This window comes from Neltuma alba, unplaced genomic scaffold (assembly GCF_004799145.2).
Source record: "Neltuma alba isolate B1F8T4 unplaced genomic scaffold, ASM479914v2 tig00011215_pilon, whole genome shotgun sequence".
NCBI classification, from domain to species: domain Eukaryota; kingdom Viridiplantae; phylum Streptophyta; class Magnoliopsida; order Fabales; family Fabaceae; genus Neltuma; species Neltuma alba.
This window is the reverse complement of record NW_021635939.1, coordinates 26,172-44,242: the sequence shown is the minus strand read 5'-3', so window position 1 is coordinate 44,242 and position 18,071 is coordinate 26,172. Positions and strand designations below refer to the sequence as shown.

At 37.5% G+C, this 18,071-nt stretch overlaps 4 protein-coding genes across 18 annotated transcripts; 1 reads left to right on the top strand and 3 right to left on the bottom strand.

The window, feature by feature from the left end:
* The first annotated feature begins 307 nt into the window (after window positions 1-307).
* LOC114762469 (transcription factor GTE4) lies at window positions 308-5,439 on the top strand. 7 transcript variants are annotated; one of them, XR_003742254.1, is made up of 7 exons: window positions 308-2,230; window positions 2,326-2,365; window positions 2,467-2,580; window positions 2,673-2,745; window positions 4,319-4,463; window positions 4,692-4,854; window positions 4,946-5,439. XR_003742254.1 is itself a non-coding variant. In XM_028951951.1 (5 exons), exons 1-4 carry the CDS (start codon window positions 440-442, stop codon window positions 2,729-2,731), a joined length of 2,004 nt encoding a protein of 667 aa, XP_028807784.1. In that variant the 5' UTR covers window positions 308-439; the 3' UTR covers window positions 2,732-2,745; window positions 3,736-4,310. The 7 variants fall into 7 exon arrangements, 2 of the variants coding, with proteins under 2 accessions (XP_028807784.1, XP_028807783.1); XR_003742255.1 differs by having other exon boundaries at window positions 4,686-4,854; XR_003742256.1 differs by having other exon boundaries at window positions 2,326-2,360; window positions 2,462-2,580; window positions 4,692-5,439.
* LOC114762474 (uncharacterized protein At1g03900-like) lies at window positions 5,152-7,837 on the bottom strand. Of its 7 annotated transcripts, none has more exons than XM_028951963.1 (7): window positions 7,411-7,837; window positions 7,221-7,245; window positions 7,089-7,143; window positions 6,719-6,819; window positions 6,549-6,629; window positions 6,434-6,465; window positions 5,152-6,074 (listed from the first exon to the last, which is right to left on the bottom strand). In XM_028951963.1, the coding sequence occupies exons 1-6, from the start codon at window positions 7,519-7,521 to the stop codon at window positions 6,446-6,448; spliced, it is 393 nt and encodes a 130-aa protein (XP_028807796.1). In that variant the 5' UTR covers window positions 7,522-7,837; the 3' UTR covers window positions 5,152-6,074; window positions 6,434-6,445. The 7 variants fall into 7 exon arrangements, 6 of the variants coding, with proteins under 6 accessions (XP_028807796.1, XP_028807794.1, XP_028807793.1 ...); XM_028951961.1 differs by having other exon boundaries at window positions 5,152-6,113; window positions 6,557-6,629; XM_028951960.1 differs by having other exon boundaries at window positions 6,557-6,629.
* An 803-nt stretch (window positions 7,838-8,640) lies between these two features.
* Window positions 8,641-12,775, bottom strand: LOC114762470 (trans-aconitate 2-methyltransferase-like). Of its 3 annotated transcripts, none has more exons than XM_028951952.1 (8): window positions 12,452-12,775; window positions 11,821-11,933; window positions 11,073-11,122; window positions 10,219-10,452; window positions 9,961-10,113; window positions 9,586-9,681; window positions 9,458-9,478; window positions 8,641-9,030 (listed from the first exon to the last, which is right to left on the bottom strand). In XM_028951952.1, exons 1-8 carry the CDS (start codon window positions 12,715-12,717, stop codon window positions 8,863-8,865), a joined length of 1,101 nt encoding a protein of 366 aa, XP_028807785.1. In that variant the 5' UTR covers window positions 12,718-12,775; the 3' UTR covers window positions 8,641-8,862. The 3 variants fall into 3 exon arrangements, with proteins under 3 accessions (XP_028807785.1, XP_028807787.1, XP_028807786.1); XM_028951954.1 differs by having other exon boundaries at window positions 11,821-11,928; window positions 12,452-12,571; XM_028951953.1 differs by lacking the exon at window positions 11,073-11,122 and having other exon boundaries at window positions 10,219-10,448.
* Window positions 12,776-14,068: 1,293 nt separating this feature from the next.
* On the bottom strand, window positions 14,069-16,717 carry LOC114762473 (putative transcription factor bHLH107). Its single transcript, XM_028951957.1, has 2 exons — window positions 16,015-16,717; window positions 14,069-14,666 (listed from the first exon to the last, which is right to left on the bottom strand). The coding sequence occupies exons 1-2, from the start codon at window positions 16,309-16,311 to the stop codon at window positions 14,193-14,195; spliced, it is 771 nt and encodes a 256-aa protein (XP_028807790.1). The 5' UTR covers window positions 16,312-16,717; the 3' UTR covers window positions 14,069-14,192.
* Window positions 16,718-18,071: the final 1,354 nt, after the last annotated feature.

Genomic DNA, 18,071 nt, shown 5'->3' with positions numbered 1-18,071 from the left:
ATGGTTCCGCACGAAACCCACCGTTGCCGTACACCTGGTGTCTGATAAAACGATCTCCGTTTAGAGAGAGAGAGAGCGAAAGAGGAAGACGAAGAGTTCTAGAGAGAGAGTGTGTGTAGCGAAGTAGAGAGTGCAAGATCTGATTGAAACAAGGTAGCAAGCTCGAAACCCTACTGTCTATTTTGCAGCCCTAGGTGCCTCTGTTTTGGCCTGTTTCTTCCTCGCTTCGCGCCTAGGTTGGTTGTCTTCGTCTGCAAAGGTGAAAGTCGGTGTATTCGGATTTCGCTGGAGAAGAGTCTGTGGGAGCCCTAGAAATTTAGGTTTTGGGGCTTTTTTCCGTCTTTGGGTCCATAAAACTCTAGTTTTGGTTATTTGGTTGGGATTTGAAATCGGTGTTAGTGAGGCAAGTGTGAAGAGGAAGAATTAGGGTTTTGGATGTATGGCGTCGGGGCCTATAGTGGGAGGAGATGATGGAGCTAAGGTGAAGCAGAGATATAATGAGAACAAGGTGTACACGAGGAAAGCATATAAAGGACCTAAGAACAGAGCTAATGCCTTGTCCGCTGTTGTTCCCAACGCTGCCCCAGCTACGACAACTGCCAACAAAGATGACATCAACAACAACAACAGCATGGTCAAGAACGATAATGTCGTAGAGACCGAGAAGAATGAGAACAACGAGTCGGCTCAGGAACAACCCCAGACTATATTGCCCGAGGATGGAAATTCGGCTCAGCCACTACTAAATCCGAGACCGGACGCGGTTTCAGATGACTCGTCCACCTTAAAACGTCAGCAGAATGAACCTTCTAGCCTCAACTGTCAGCTGGACGAACATTCGAGCCCCCATCATCAGCAGGACGAACCTTCGAGTTCCAATCGACAGGAGGAGGCTACTCCTAGGACTCGGGAGTTGCCATCAGGAAATGGCGCTGTAAAGTCAGGATTGGATAATCGAATTAAGATAAACTTGTCCTCAAGGTCAAAGCAAGAGGTATTGGAGCTCAAGAGGAAGCTTGAAAATGAGCTTGATACAGTGAGAAGTTTGGTCAGAAAAATTGAAGTGAAACTGGGGCAGATTGGTAAGTATGGTAAGTCAAATCCTCTGGTGAGTGATAGAATTGATAATGGCATTGTGCCAAGGCGTGTTCAGTCTGAGGGCGCATCTGTTGTTCCCCAAGAATCTATCAGGCCTTCGCACCGGTTAAATTTGTCAGTGCTAGAGAATAGTCACGGAGCCAGTGAAATAGTTGAGAAGGAAAAGAGAACGCCCAAGGCAAACCAGTTATATAGGAATTCAGAGTTCTTGCTTGGGAAAGATAAATTCCCTCCTGCAGAGAGCAATAAGAAGTCAAAATTAAATGGAAAGAAGCAGGGTGGGGGAGAAATGCGACGTGGTTTTGGGATGGGATCGAAAGTTTTCAAAAGCTGTAGTTCGTTGCTTGAGAAGTTGATGAAACACAAGCATGGTTGGGTGTTTAATGCTCCTGTTGACGTTGAGGGGCTTGGATTGCAGGATTATTTTAGCATAATCTCGCATCCAATGGACCTAGGTACTGTGAAAACTAGGCTTAATAAGAATTGGTACAAATCGCCCAAGGAATTTGCAGAGGATGTGAGACTTACATTTCGCAACGCTATGAAATATAACCCACCAGGCCAAGATGTTCATGTAATGGCAGACCTGCTATCAAAGATATTTGAGGACAAATGGGCTACAATAGAATCAGATTTCAATCGTGAGATAAGATATGCACATGATTATGGGACAGCTCTTCCTTTGCCCTCACCAATGTCTAGAAATGCTACTGGATTCCTTCCACCACCTCTTGATATGAGAAGGATTTTGGATAGATCAGAATCAATGATGCAAACCCCAAAGTCAGTGCGCATTACTCCATCAAGTAGAACCCCTGCTCCAAAGAAGCCAAAGGCAAAGGATCCTTATAAAAGAGACATGACCTATGAGGAAAAGCAGAAACTTAGCACAAACCTCCAGAGTCTCCCTCCAGAGAAGTTAGATGCCATTGTACAGATCATTAAAAAAAGAAATACAGCTCTTTCTCAACATGATGATGAGATTGAAGTGGACATTGATAGTGTTGATACCGAGACTCTTTGGGAGCTTGATAGATTTGTGACCAATTACAAGAAAAGTTTGAGCAAGAACAAGAGGAAGGCTGAACTTGCTATTCAAAGGGCAGAATCTGCAAAGAATGCCCCACAAAAGGTATAGTTTGAGTTCTGACTTGTATTTGTTGGCCTTTTTTGTTACTGATTTCTTATGATTTCTGACTGCAAGTTTATAATTTTTTGCGCGTCCAGGCATCTGATACAGTTGAGGTTCCAAAAGAAAATTTAGCAGGTAGTCTATATCTATAGTTAAGCCAAACTTGTGGTGTTTAAACTATTGTTTATTTCAACTAATTAATAATTAATTGATTGGGACATGTATTTTGTGAGCAGATGAAAGGAATGTACCCCCATCATTGCCTGCGCGAGGGTATAAACCACTGGACAATGGTAGTAGGTCAAGTAGTTCTAGCAGCTCAAGCAGTGATTCAGGCTCCTCTTCAACTGGTACTTGAATTTTTAGTCTGAATAACATACCTCTAACTTTTAATATATGCAGTTCTCGTTTCTATCTTTCTCACTGTTATGTCATTTTGCAGATTCTGATACTGAAAGCTCCTCAGCATCCGGATCTGATGCAGGATCACAAGGAACTTGAATATATTCTCTCAGGTACGATCATAGCCATTGAATTCCCTGCTTTGGATATGCTCTGTTTTTATATTCTATATTATCTGCATCTATTCATTTCCCTTTACGTATGCTCTTAAATCAAGGAGAGGAGTACGAGTGTCTATGGTTTTGGAGCTAAATTTTCTCTCAAGTATGAGTCATGTTTGAGTTGCATGTAATTTAGTAGTTGCTGCTTGATCGTGAGTTGTATGACTTATTTCATTCTTGGCGCACTTGATATTTATATTTACAAGTCGCTGGTTCTGGTCGTAAATGAACTAGGCTTAACTTTAGCTTCTTTGTATGTCCGAAGTTTTCCTCACCATATTTTAACATTATTATTTTTACCTTTCCCCCCCCCCCTTTTAGCTTTGCAATTGCAATTTGAATTTTGAGATTGCATGGTGAGTAGAAGAAATGAGGTTCAGATTCAATAGTGTTTGATACAGCATTTTATTCAATGCTGCAAAAATAAGCTGGTTTAGGTGCACGATATGTGCTGTATACTCTCTTGTTTTGCTGTAAATAATTTTCATGTGATGTCGATTAATCTAGAGGGTGAGAATGATGCCATACATATAGATGCTTCTTTCGGGCATGTTATGGCATTGTCCATGCATGTGTCTGATTGAGTGACGCATTTTTTATACCTAAAATTAGAGGCTACAGGCAGTTTCCATATTGTAAAATATGCCCATATTTTTTATACCTGTAAAATATGCCCTGTTAAAACATTTGCTTGAAGATTTTTTTTTTTATGCTTGAGGATTTATGTGCTTTTATTTTCCTTAAATTAAAGTTCTATTTAGTGGCTCCAATTTGCTGTTTATATAGGAGCCATTACAAAGTGTACATCCAATGCATCTTCAGCATTGCGGCATTGTGTTGGGTGGCATAGCTCTATTTGACCCGGAAGTTTTGTCAAATGGTTTCAGTTTAATGTGGAAACTGCCCATTGTGCTTTTAATATGCTTTCTATGTACTCTGAAGTTTGACAGATGGTTGTCACGCTAATGAACGTTCACAAGTCTGCATATATCTGTGCTGCATTTTGTCGTTGACCTTCAATGCCCCTCCCCGGGGGGGAGGAAAAAGAAAGGTTAAAGGTGCAATTGTACCCTTGAACTTATTTCTCAGCACCCAGCATTCTGATCTTTGCAGCGGTGCAATTTTACCCACAATCATATTTTTATGTGCGCAATTTTGCTCACAATCTTTTTTTTTTCTCTTTGTGCAATTTTACCCATGATGTTATTTCTCACACCTAAGAAATAACGTCAGGGTTAAAAGTGCACCTTTACTCAAAAAGAAATACTGCCTTTTGAAATGCCTTACCTCATTCAAAATATGCTGGTTCAATTTTCTCATTACCTCGGCTTTTAAGCAAGTCCCTGAGTAATTATTAGCATTTGGATGAATGTTACCCGATATAATCTTTGCCTGGAATAACCCATAAACACATCCAAATGCACCTATATCAAATTCACTGACTGACTATGAAGAATATGAGATGAACAAATTACAAGCTATAATAACCGATATTCTAACCTTTTATTTTCATTTCTTGTGGCAGTTCTCTGGTATTTAGAGTTAGATAATGATGAGATGCTTTGCCTAATTGGTGGTCTGAAGCCAAAGCTTCCATGTTACGGCTCTAAATTTTACAGCTGATGTATAGAGGAAGCATTCTCGAGGTCAACAGTGATCCTACCAATGCAGTATGGGATCTTTTTCTTGCTATTTGTTGGAACTCTTGCATCTAGCTACTCGTGGCCTTATTTGTCCTGACACAAACTTTGTATAATCTTTAGTTGAATTAGTTGAATGTTGTCGATATTAGGTAGACATAAGATGATTTTTCCTAGCATGTGCGCATTGCTAACTGCTGCTTCTCATTAAGTTCTGCTAGTGACTCGTTCTTTTGTTTTTTGCTTTTGTAGTGGCAGATTCAGGATTCTTGGTGTTGTACAAAGATATGTAATTCCAAGTGCTTGGAGCCATTAATGGTTCACATGAAATCTCATTCCATATGGTAGCCTGAGTTTGGCATTGGGCTGGTTAGAGTAACATTAGAGAGATATTATTACTTTGTTTTTACAATTAAGGAAGGTGAGTTTAATTCTCTGGTTTTGTGCAAAAGGTTTTGGAAGGTGAGCAATTCAGCAGTTAGTGAGAAGTAATAATCTTTCCTGCCTATCAGGTGGCTGAGACGATGACAGTTGTACAGTTAATGTGTTCAAGCTTACTTAGGGCCCATAGTGATGAAATAAGATTCATGAACTCTTTCCATCGAAGTGGTAAATGCTGCAGACGAAGGGCTGGTCAAGTTTTCAAAATGTTTCTTACCTCTTTTCCATGGCCAAGCCGAAGTGCTAGACGTATGCCAAAAAAAAAGGGTGATATGCATGGCGAACTGACGAAGTTTGTATTTCGCGTTTACCATCCTTGGACGATTGTTGCGTTCCAGATTTAGTAACGCGTTTTGAGGTTTCTTTGTTCTCTTTAAATTTCTGAATACAAAATAATTCAGTCGCCCAAATTTGACCTGCAGCGAAAGCTGTGGCGAGGAAATTCCGCAGGAAACTGGTCATGTGAGAAGAATTTAGTTCTTTTTCGGAGTATTTTCACTGTATGTATGGTGATCTTTCTTGATGGAATGAATTGCAATCTGGGGCAGTTGGTAAATAGAAACAATTCACTTCTAGCTTTGATGGTATTTTAGTCCTTTACTGAAAGATTCCGGTCTTAACCTGACCTCTTAAAAAAAGCGAAAAGCAAAATAATAAGAGGTAAAGAGCACGCGTTTGACCATGGCTATAACATGGAATAGGAGCATGAAATAGGCATCCGTGGACCGTGGGGCATTATAAATTCATTCAAATATGTATTGAGTAATCTTCAGCACATTTCAAGTCTCTTGGCTGTCTTGCTGGTCTCTGAATCCGATAGCCAGACTTCCCCCTAAATCATTTTTGGTGGTAGTTAGTCCGCAACTTTGAATGAGAGAAACGTATGAGTGCTAGCATATAAACAGGTCGTTATTCTAAACAAGGCTAACCAGCTGCTTGAAAGTCGCCAAAGTCGTCATCATCTGGTACGTCCACTGCAATTTGATTTTTCGGAGAACCCTGGCAATCCTGGTCTTCACTGATTGTTGGAGTGGTCTTTTCCACGCAAGTATTTTCAAGACTCAAACTTCTTGGTGAGTTCGTTGGAGACTTCAGTATTGTAGAAACAGATGAAAGCGGTGATGGAGGAGGTGGGGGTAACTTATTATTATGTCCAGGTACTTTTCCATCGCCCTTTTCTTCTGAGTTGCTGTTCAAGCCCTGCTCAAAAACTTTGAACTTCATACTGCCGCCACTTGTCTGTTGATATACTTATTATCAGCCCATGCTGAAGAACGAACGGTCACATTTAAACACGTATAGATATAAAATTCCAGAGTTTCATATATTGTTCTATACCCTGCGCAAGGAACTTTTGAGACTCATTGTTAAACACTGTTAATTCATTCATAAACAAGAAATGATTTCAGAATATTGAAGCATCTTTCAGGAAATTTCCTTTCCATTTGATGTCTTATTTTCACATTACACAACTCCAGCCTCGTGGAAAGTAGATTTCAGAAATGTCACAATCCAAAAGGGGCTGAAAACGAGAGGCATAGCAAAATACAGATGCTCACCTATGTTCTCTTTTATGCGAAGAACAAAATATCTGCACAACAAAAGTATGACTACTTAGGGATCATTGGGAATAAAGTGACAAACTGGGGAGTAGAAAGTCATCAATAGTCTCACAAAACCACCTGCTGCTGTCAATAACTGGTTCCACAGGATGTGCCTCTCCATGTCTTAAGAAAGCCCGAGCAAACAATTCACCTAGTTAAATATTTTACTTATTTCAGTTTTTTTTTTCACAAAAGAGTAACATGTATGATCTGATTAGAGAAGCTCTAATGTTATCTTGCCTGCTTTCTTATCTTCAAGCTTTATTATGCATTCCTGTCCCTTGCTAATAACTTTCAATACTCCATCACATGCCCATTTGTTGACATCCCATTCATCAGCTCTAAAACAAACTCCACGAGAGTAAATGTTGACTAATTACAAGCATAGCAGTTAATAATCAGAGAGTTTATCTGAGAGTAGGATATCAATATCAGAGAAGACATTTTCTTAATTGACTTTGAGACAAAACTTTAAAAACAAGTGCTAGTAAACTGGAAATTTCGGGTCTTGCAAGCAAGAAGTAGAAACTTGTTCAAGATTCACTAAACATATCATACGCATATTAGACAAGGAGTAGCAATTTGAAGTTGATCAGAGATCTGTAAGAACCTGCACTTTTCCTGGCGGGTATCTGCACAAATAGTGGGATACATTAGCTTGACCCCTGAATTTCTGAATTCCAGTTAGTCATTCTTTTCATTAAGTGACAGTATTCGAAGATAAAAAAATCAAAAGTCAAACCTGATCCTTTTAAGTTCGAACTCTCCTGTTAAAGCAAATTAACCCTTCGTCAGTCTATGGCAATCCTCTGCCCAAACCAATTGCTGGGGAAATAAACAGATATACACTAAAGCCCAAATTATAAAATCGATATACGCTAAAGCCCAAATTATAAAATCAATAAACTTCCAACATACGCTCAATCTTTTACCATATAAACATAGCATTCAGAAACTTGAAAAAGAACGAGTTCTAACGCCTCAGCTTGTTGGGCTTTGTCCACGCTTTCTTGAACGTCGGCTTTCTTGTCCTCCGTGTGCATTGCAACTTCGATGCCAGAAAAATGAAGAAGAGCGGAGCAGAAGCGATCAGGAACTGTACTATACGTGGATGGAAAGAAGAAGAAGTTGACAAGGCAATCGAACAATGGAGAATTTTCGGGCTCGCAATGTCAGAGAGACGGTGAACACAGGGCAAGAGATGGGAAGGGCTGTCTCGTTTTCCTTCTCAGCGAAGAATGCCAAACACGCAGACGTAAAAGCTTCGAATCCAGTTCTGTTATGTATTAGAGCGATAAGAACCGAAGGATTGGAACAGTGTCAGACTGTCAGGATCCAAGGGTCCCAAATAGAGGACACGACGGGTTGTGGGAGCATGGGATCTAGTCTAGGGTTGTTGGATCGGAATAGGAGGTGTTTTAATAATTATAATTAATTTTAGTCAATTTTATTTTTAATTTAGAAAATGCTGAGAACTATATTGGAATATTTTCAATAGAAAATTTGGATTTTTTCCCTCTGTTTTGGAGCTGAGAATGACACATCCGGGATGACAAGGCTAGCATTACAACTGGAAAAAAAAAATAGTTGTAATTTTTTATAATTCGTATAATTATATACATATCTTACAAAATTCAATAATATAATACTCCTTCGGTCCTTAATATAATACCCATTTAACTAATTTGATTAAATTAAGGAAGTTAGGTAAGTTAGTTAATTATAAGAAACGTGACACATTTTTCCTAAAACATCATAATCATCTTTTTTTAATACCCCCTCTTCCTCTTCTATTTGATTATGATTGAGGGAGTGTCTATAGGGGTAATTTAGAAAAAATTGATAAATATGATAAATGGGTTTTATATTTACAACCAAAACCAACTCAATAATTGAATCCTATATTAAGGACTGGAGGAGTACTAGTTAGGTCGTGAAAATTATGTACGTCTACTTCAATTGCATTACAAAAATCTGAGAAAACTAATCTTCTAGTCCTTGTAACTTGTTTCAGTTTTGAAGGAGGTTCTTGAACTTTTTTTTTTCCCATGAGATCCTTTAAATAAATACATTTATTAGCCCTTCTGTCAAAAATTTCCATTAGGTGGACATTACTGTCCAGTTGACGCTACTTCCCCCACCCCCCTCCAAACCCATCCAAATCCCACCAAATCTCAATCTCGTTTTCCCTATAAATTAATTCCCACACTTCTCTAAATATACTACTGGGTAATTAAGTTAGGTAGAGTACAATGCACCTATAACTATCAACTACCCAAAAAAAAAAAAAAAAAGGTTCAGTGGAACTTACATAGATATGTTCATCTGTTCATTTATAATTAGCCAAGTCTTTCTATCCTCCTAATTTTTCCCCCCTTAAATTTTCAATAGGGAACCGTTGCAGTTGCAGTCATGTGCCTTGGGTCTGTAAGAATGGATTGTATGTTGACAAAACCAGCTTGCCTCAGAGTAGCTTCCATATCAGTCAAGTAGTACTCATCAATGAACGGTTCTGTGCTCTTCAACAATGTAAATAGCACAGGGGGCAGTTCCTACAACACCAATGCCAACAACTTTGATCATGTTTCTCTAAGCTGTTCAAATAATTCTGTCACACTCAATAACAGACAGCTTAAGAAAGTGACTCTGAGTTATGTCCATTTAAAAAAGGAACATCTCTGAAGCTTATATCAACATATTACATAACATTAATTTGTGATCCCTTGAATATCTTCAACAGTTAGCATCAAATTTTAAAACTAACATCCTGCATTCAGAAAATTTCCCAGAGAAATAAGGTTACCAACACGATATGGAAGATCACCAAGGAGTTTGTGATGCTATTAGGGTCACAGAAGTTTTCAAAATGTGGATGGACATGTTGGTTGATTGTACTTATAATAAAAACTTAAGACATTTAGGTTGGAGGCTCATCATTGGTACATGATGATCGAAATAGCAGAAAAGGCAAATCCATACCTGAAGAATCTTCGATTTTGGCTGCAGAAACATCAACAATAATATGAGTGCTTATGATAACATACTCTATTATGGTAATTTAAAATAAGAAAGAAAGAAAAGAAAAGAAAAAGGTAAGAATTACATACCGAATTATCTGTCAAAGCTATGGTGCCCCCAGGTCGAAGAAGACGGAATGCTTCCTTTATCATGTTTACTATAGCTCTTTCAGGACATTCGTGAAGCTGCATAAAGTTAGTACTCAAGGAATCAAAATCCAGTCCATAAATATCACTGAATGAATGCTTGAACTTGTGAGATTCAAGAAAGGCAGAGCTTGTGGCACATGAATATTCAGGATCCATGAGCCACAAGGTCCTTAATTGCATCCGTCACTCTTAAATTTCCAAGTATCTCATCGTTGGAAGTTTTGGTTAACTAGGATAGCATAACATGCATATTGAAAATAAAAATAATCTCCAAAGCCTTTTTAGGGAAATACCAAACGGGAAGATGAGGCATACCACAAAAGAAATGGAAACAAGGTCAAAAGACTTGGAAGGCAAGCCTGTGTTTTCTCCATTTGCATGTATCCAGCTAATGGGATGTTTACGTGGTGCTCTATTCTTTTCTTTGAGTTGAGCTACAGCAAGAAAATAAGGTGACAGATCTAGACCCTGGACCAAACATATCAGTCAAAGTCAATAGCAATTTCCAAGTATAAGGCTTCTTTTATTCAGGTGTACTGAGAAAGGAAATTTATCCACTTAAGGCTCACTCACGGTGACTTTGGCATTGGGAAACTTGGCAGCAAGATGTCTTGTGCTTTCACCAACGGAGCATCCAATATCTAGAATGTCATTGATCATGGATGTTTTTGTATACTTAAGATGATGTTGTTCGATTGCTTGAAGCCAGTTGCCACGAAGTATCTGATTTGCTTCATCTACTGAAGAAGCGTCTGGAATTGCTCGTCTCACCATTGACAAAGTAGCAGCCTCTGCTTCAGCTGCTGCCTATCATATAACATAATCTAATTATGATTTCTCTCTGAAGCATATAATATAAAGAAAAAAATATAATGTTTAGAAAGCCACAACACTTTCAATGTGCTAGCATGGAGTATAACTGGCTGCCTTCTTTCATTATGTCTGTGATTCTAATTGGCTTCTTTTTCTTAATCAGTGATTGGAAGTTCAATTTTTTCTCCTCTAAATTTAGTAATTACCCTGAAGCTGGAGAAATTCTAGAAACTTAAAGAGTTCTTTGACATGCTTCTAGCTGTTAGCAATTTTTCGGTCAATAAGCATTACAGACCTTGTTATGCATCAGAATGTTAAGCAGTACATTTACGAGACTAAGGTACATTGCCCCATATAACAAATAATAGGATCTTTTAATGGTGTTCAGCCTTGTCTATATTCGAAAAAATAGTTTAAAACAAACAGCATCTGGTTTCAATATCCCCAAAATATAGAAGTTGAACTAGGGAAAGCAAGATATACAGAATGTAGAGAATACATAACAAAGAAGAACATGCTAATGTTGATTTAGTCACATTCACAAAGAGGAGTCGTCATGAAATGAAGTGATTGAGTTTCTATAGAATATGTAAAAGTTTAAAGAAGTCTCTTACCAGCCATGTGAGATTGCCCTCGTCATATCCATGGAATGGATTCAAGTAATCTGTACAGTCGGGTGGGCAAATTAATGATAACGTAAGACATTAACAAGTAAGTAATGACTATAGTATGGGCGACCATGGGAACCATTTACCAGGAGTAAAAAGTTCGTATTGAGGTATGAAAGAAAAATGGGAACATATTTACACTCTGAAAAAAAGAACATTCAAAAGTGAAAATGTTGTGGTCAAATATGTATTTCAAAATACAGAAGAGCCATGCCACAATAGAACTTGAAACTGACAGCAGAGGTAAATCTTTCTTCCCAACTTATAATGTGAGGAGTATTTCAGAATATGATCGAGTACACGGTGCGTCTACTAAACTAACAATGCGGCATTAATATAACTATTTCAATTCGAAACAAAAAACCAGTGACAGAAACAAGTTACTGAAACTCAAATCCAAAGGTTTCTGCATACCCCATGAGAAGCATAAGAAGCCTAAGGCGTAATACACGTTTCAATTTAAAAGAGGCATTTCTTCCTATAGCAGAAACATTTTCATAGATCGCTTTCCTCTTATATCAAAAATCATGTGGCTATGATGCTTCTCAGAAGAAAGAGTAGCAGAACGATTCAAGCATAATACAAACAGCATATTCATTTACAAATTTTCCTGTATTCAATTATTTGAGCAAACATATAACAATGCAAAGGAAAGTAGAAAGGTGGATTCTGAAAAATCAATGAAGAAATTTACAATCAGGGTATTCTAGGGAATGGTCTCGAATGCTTTCCAGCTCCTTATACGCGTCTGACTCTAAAATCTCTTTCGCCATTTCCCTCCAAGGTATGTTGTTCTTCTCAGCTGTGCTGTGCCCAACACATCCAAAAATCACTTCCATTGAATTAAGAACACGTTTGGCAAACGACCAACTCAAAAACACAAAAAATCATAGACGTTTCAAGGATTTCCTTATTTGATGAAACTATCAGATACAAATACGAGCCATAGACAGAACGTTTTCACATAATGTAACAGGCCATACATTAGCATCCAAGGTAACTACTAGTTTCAAGGAATCTTTCAGAACATGATCAAGTGCATGGCGCGCCTCTACACTTCTGTTCAAGATATATGGCAGGAACACGTAACCGAGTTTCAAATCCAAATGATCCCACAAGCAGTATGAGAAATTTAAGTTCAAACGCATATAATTCTATTTACAAGGGACATACTTTTTTCGCAAAAACCTGTTGACAACCAAGATGTTTTAATATAATGCAACACACCATACTTAAGAATCCAAGAATCAGGTAGTTTACATATCACAGTCAAATCAAAATATCAGACGCCCCGCAAACATAAACCAGTGGGAAGAGAAATTGACCTTATGAGGACCTGCCTCGCGCCGAGCTTGAGGATAGAGTAGAGGGGCTTGAAGGAAATAAGAGCCACGACGAGACGAGAAATAGGAGTGTGTCCAGTCCACTTGGGTCGCACCAGCCGTCCTTCTTCAAAAGTACCGATTGATGTGTCCGACGTCGCCATGTGAACCACCAAAGAAGGTCGTCTTCTGGTTCTTGAGGTGGTATTGCTAATCCCATTGGCGACAGAGGTAACAGAGAGATTCTGGAGAGATGGCGACAGAGCCATTGTGTTCTGTGGGTGGGAGAGAAGAAGGACAAGCTCCGACGATGGAGCCACTGCTGAGGGCCTGAGGCATGAGATAACGGCTACACTAACTGTAATGGCCCGCCAGATTTCCCCCCTATAGTAACACGCCATGTGGAACTATAAAGAAACACGATATCATCTTCCGTTTTTCGCCAAAAATAAAATCATTTGTAATTATGTTTTTATGTATATGTATATTTAATAATTTTAGAAAATATAGTTTATCAAAAAGGAAAATCTAATTTATTAAAGGGAAAATAATAAAATTGAGAAAATAAATATTGAAAAATAGACGGTGCAATGAGTAGGTTTGAAAAATTAAGAGAGAGTTTTGAGTGGGGGGGGGGAGCAAAGCAGACGAGCACGCAGCCAGTAGAAATGAGTAAAAATATTCTTCAAAAGTCAATGCCTTACTATGTAGTCATATAATATATGAACATAAACTTTATATATATATATATAGTCTGGTCCTTAATATAAAACATATTCAACTAATTTGATTAAATTAAGAAAGTTAAGTAAGTTAGTTAATTATAAAAAATATAACACATTTTTCCTAAAATACTATAATCATCTTTCTTAATATCCTCTCTCTCTTTTACTTGATTATGGTTGAAAAAATTGATAAATATAAGAAATAGATCTTATAGTTAGGATCAAAATCAATTCAATAATTAAGTCTTATATTAAAAACTGAAAAAGTGTGTGTGTGTAAAGAATCTTGCAGTTATGTGCCTTTTGTCAAAACAACAAAAATATTGTAAGATTATTTTCAGTCAAAAAAGCTTTTAAAATGATATCATCACTCATCCACTCATCATTTCAGGAAAGTGCAGTTTCCCAGAATCAATAAAATTAAAAATTGTAATATGATTTTCTTTGTTGGAAGTTCCTTGAACTAGAGAATGATTAACTTGATCTCTGACCCCCAAGCTTTAATTCTAGTTTAGAGCAAGGAAGGTTGAATCACCAACTGGCATCATTAATTGTTTAATATAAATATATCAAGAAAAAGGCCGAATGCCCTTTAAAACTTTAAAAGACTTGAAAACAACATAATTTACACCAGTTCTCATTCTAGGAAAGGGTATGTGTGATGAGTTTCGAGGAAGGCCTCAAACTGGAGTAACTGGAGTAACTTGAAGTTAGGTTTCTTCCTTGGGCACAGATCTCTGTTTTTTGTGTTCTGTGTTTCAAACCATACAAAGCTAGAATTTAGAAAGAATATTACTTTTTGTCTGTCTTTCTCTGCATCCATATGCTGATGTGATTTTCTATAATTGTCAAATTATCTCTAAAAGGTATCATAAGAAAAAGTTCTAAATGCAAGTTTAACCCAGATAAAATGCCTATTATATTTTCACGTGATCATGTTACAAGTTTACCTCGTTCATGGTAAATGAAACAAGTGCTGTATTTCAAATCCTCAGATACATTATTTCAAGAACTGGTGTTCACAAGAAATCTCCCAAAGGTGATGAACTGAATATAGAAAGTCTCCTTCTCTTTCTGGTTCTAAAGAGATCTTCTGAAGAAGAGAATCTATCAAGTACAGACCTAATAGCTTGATGAACAGAGACGGCAAGAAGCTGACGATATGCAGTATCTTCAATGTTGTGCTCTCTACAGCTAATTATAACAAACACATTCTTCATCCTCCCTCCCAAGGTTGCAATTTCTGCCATCATTATCTTAAGATGAAGGGCATCAAGTGCTTGTCTTAGTTCAGGCAACAACCCTGGTTTATATTCACAACATAGCGATACTTTGATTGAATAAGGGAGGCCATTTGAACCATCCTCCTGTTCTTCAACTCTTATTTCATCGCTGTCCTTTGGTATCATCAAACCCTCACATGCTTGTGCTGCATTCCTTTTCAGCTCTTTCAAATGTCTGATAACCTCGCCAAGTAATGACGCTTTGTCCATCTACAAGGTCAAAGGGAGAAAAGGACAGTTTCAGATTTTCAAACCATGACATGAGTGATTCAACATTGGTACTGCATCTCAGTTTTATAATCGAAAGCATAAGCTTAACCAGATTGGGCGCTTGATATCAGCCTCTGCTCAACCCTTAGAGAAGTAAGTTTTAAATTATGTTTATGAACATCAAGACGCAAATACAATGCAAGAAACTCAAAACCGTACCATATGGATATAATTCATATGCTGGTCCTCAAAGTCAGGATGTTTAATATCCAAGTATGGGAAGACGATTTTGATCGTATTATTGAATGCTCTATGAGGTTTAATATTCCCGTGCTTGGTTTCTTGGTCCCTTGTAAGGACCTAATCTCATACACTAATATATTAGCCCAGTTGATTGTGCATGGCGGGTTCAAAATCAATGAGCCTAGCTGTGAGGTCTATATTTTGGTGGGTTGACTGGTTTGCAAACATGGTTGATAATAGTTGGCAGATCTTATACAAAGAAAATAGGTGATTTGAGATGGGTTCTGCCGGGATTTGATGATGGCCATTGCTGTGTTAGTGGTCGTGTTTTCTGATCCTCTCCCTATGGTTGAAGCTGTTTGGCAAGAGTCTTTATGCCCAGCACAGGATTGTTGAACCATTGTGGATAACTTTGTTAATCACTAAGCAGTTATTGCTTTAAGTGGATCCAAAGAACTCAGATGCCCCCAACCCTCTTTCTCCCTTTCTGGATGCAGGATTTTAGCTTTCTGTTTTATTTCCACGGCTATGCTACTTATGGTTTTGGTTTTTGTGTTTTTTACGTGCTTTGTACTGATGACTCTGATTACGCTTTTCCGATAGTATAATCTTTGTCGGGGTAAAAAATCCAAGCAAAATGATTTCCATTGTTGAAGCACCCAACGAATATTTCCATACAATTCAACACATAGTTGGGGCAAAAAGAGAATGATATCCAAATTCGATTGTTTTAAAAGCGGAGAGCCTCAGTGCAGATGTATGCGTAAATGACTTATGCAGATCCATCAAACGATGAATTATCAAGCTACGCTTCACTGCAATAGTTAATACGAAAGAGGAAAATAAATAATAAATCGTCATACAACCTTGAGCTACCAAATATGTGATTCAAACAAATGATTTTTCTGTTGGAGTAATGAAATGGAACAACCAAATTTCAGGGCACAATTATCGGCCTAGTTCAGATGTATATTTCATAGAAGCAGAAAGCATAAGACGGGGGAGATTCAACGAGAAAGAAATCTCCCATATATCATGTTTAGTTCCTCCGAACACCATAAACTAAAGCCAGGGTAGCAACACAAGAAAGTAAGATGAAACAAACCTTCTTAGCACCCGGAACTACACTCCTAAGCGTGTCAAGATGTGCATTAATCCTTGCCCTCCTCCTCCTCTCTGCTTCGCTATGGTTCTTCAAACTTTCAACACTTCTCTCATTGGACCCACTCTTGCGCTCCAGTTTGGCTGGAGCAGCCACAAGCTCTCCCTTGTCCCTGTCCAACACCAGAGATGAAGATGAAACAAACCCTCCACCTATTTCCGCATAGTTATCCAGAAAACCATCAGGACTTGCCTCTGAGGCATTTCCCCGAACACCAGAACTCCAACAAATTGCTTCCATGGCCAAATTACGAGGTGAGGGGGTGACAAAAGGGTAGTGAGGCAGTTTCAGAAAACAAGAGGACCAGAGAGGACAAGACTTTGTGGGGACGGGACCCAGAGAAGAACAACGTTGGAAGGCGTAGCTTGAGTTGGATTGTAGTAGGCAAGGCTGTTGTGGTGGTCACTGTAATTTCCATGAGCGAAACAAGGCAAAGCCTGATTCTTTGCGAGAACTTAATGGAGGAACTGAAAAGCGAGGTGGTTTGTCATGTTGGGTTTGGATTGAACCGAGTTTTGGAATGAAAGGTGAAGAGTAGTCAAAGTGGAGAATCAGAAGGAGTCAGTGAATGCTAGTGAGGCAGGGAGACAGAGAGAGAAGGAGAAGATCGCATGAGAGGAAGAGTACGTTCTCTGTTTAGGTGGGGGACTCCGTTTTAAACTTAAAATGCCATTGCCATGCCTTCTCATCAAACTTATTTCAATTAAAAAAAGGTCATTAATTTTTTTTTTTTTAAAAAAATGGAAGTTGCACGCTTCACTATTCACAAATTGCATGACTCTGCTATGAATAAACATGAGCAAGGGAAGAGTGCTAATTATAATTTATATGGTAGTTTACATATTGGGTGTTGTTAAGTTATAATTTGTGAAGTTGATATCAATATATTTATAAGTTGGAGATGCGGCTTACCTCAAGCCCACTTTAATTTAATATAAGCATATAATAAGAGTTAGTTAGCGAGTTAAATTTGGTTTTGAATATGAGATATCAATTTACTTTGTATTTTATAGTTATCAAATAGTTCTTATGTTAATAATCGCAAAGAGAGAATACCGTTCAAATAGTATCATCTCATCTTATACTACCCCAGCTTTTTAATATAAAAGTTAGATAATTAATTTGTAAATATTAAAAAGTTAGTTAATTGTAATAAACGATGCTATTGTAATAAACGAGTGTTATCTTCTTAAAATATATTTGTTAACCGTATGCATTAGAATAAAAATCTTTTAACATATGCAAACATCATGAAACTATTTTGATTTTATATTTAGAACCAAATTGAATATCAAACTTTAACTAGTTCTTATATTGAAAATAAAAAAGTAGTACTACCTCTGTTCTTAATATAAGACCTTGTTTATTTTTATTTTGGCCCTAAATATAAGATCCCAATCTACTTTATCTCTAATATTTATGCATTTTTTCTAAAATAATCCTTTTAACAATGATAGTTCTAGCCAATACAATTGATTAGCAAAGATATTTTAGAAAAGACAACACCTATTTATTACAAATAACTAGTATAATTTCTTTTCTCAATCTCCTCAAATTATTCGACAAGTTCTTATAATCAGGAGTACTATTTATTGTGAGATTCCTATATATTCTAAAATGAGAATCATCCCATACAAGATTCCTGTTTATACGTTGTGATATGAAATCCCTCAGGTTGTTCCTCATAATTTAGGTTTAGGATTGTATTTTTTGCTTCCTTAGCCTATTTTTTAGACCAGATCATGCCGTGACTTTAGGGCCTTCCACACGTTTTCCTTAATTGTTAAACAAAACACAGATTTTGAGATGCCAAAAATGTCCCATTCACCTGAAAAAAAAGAAAGTAAACATTATTATTTTTGGAATTGACATAAGTTATTCATAGTCTCTGTTTTCACCTAAAATTGTCGTATTTTTGTAGTATTCAAATTGAACTCCATTATTATTAATTACCTAGTCTCCATAGTCTCTGTTTTCACCCGTTTAATTTAATAAGTGGC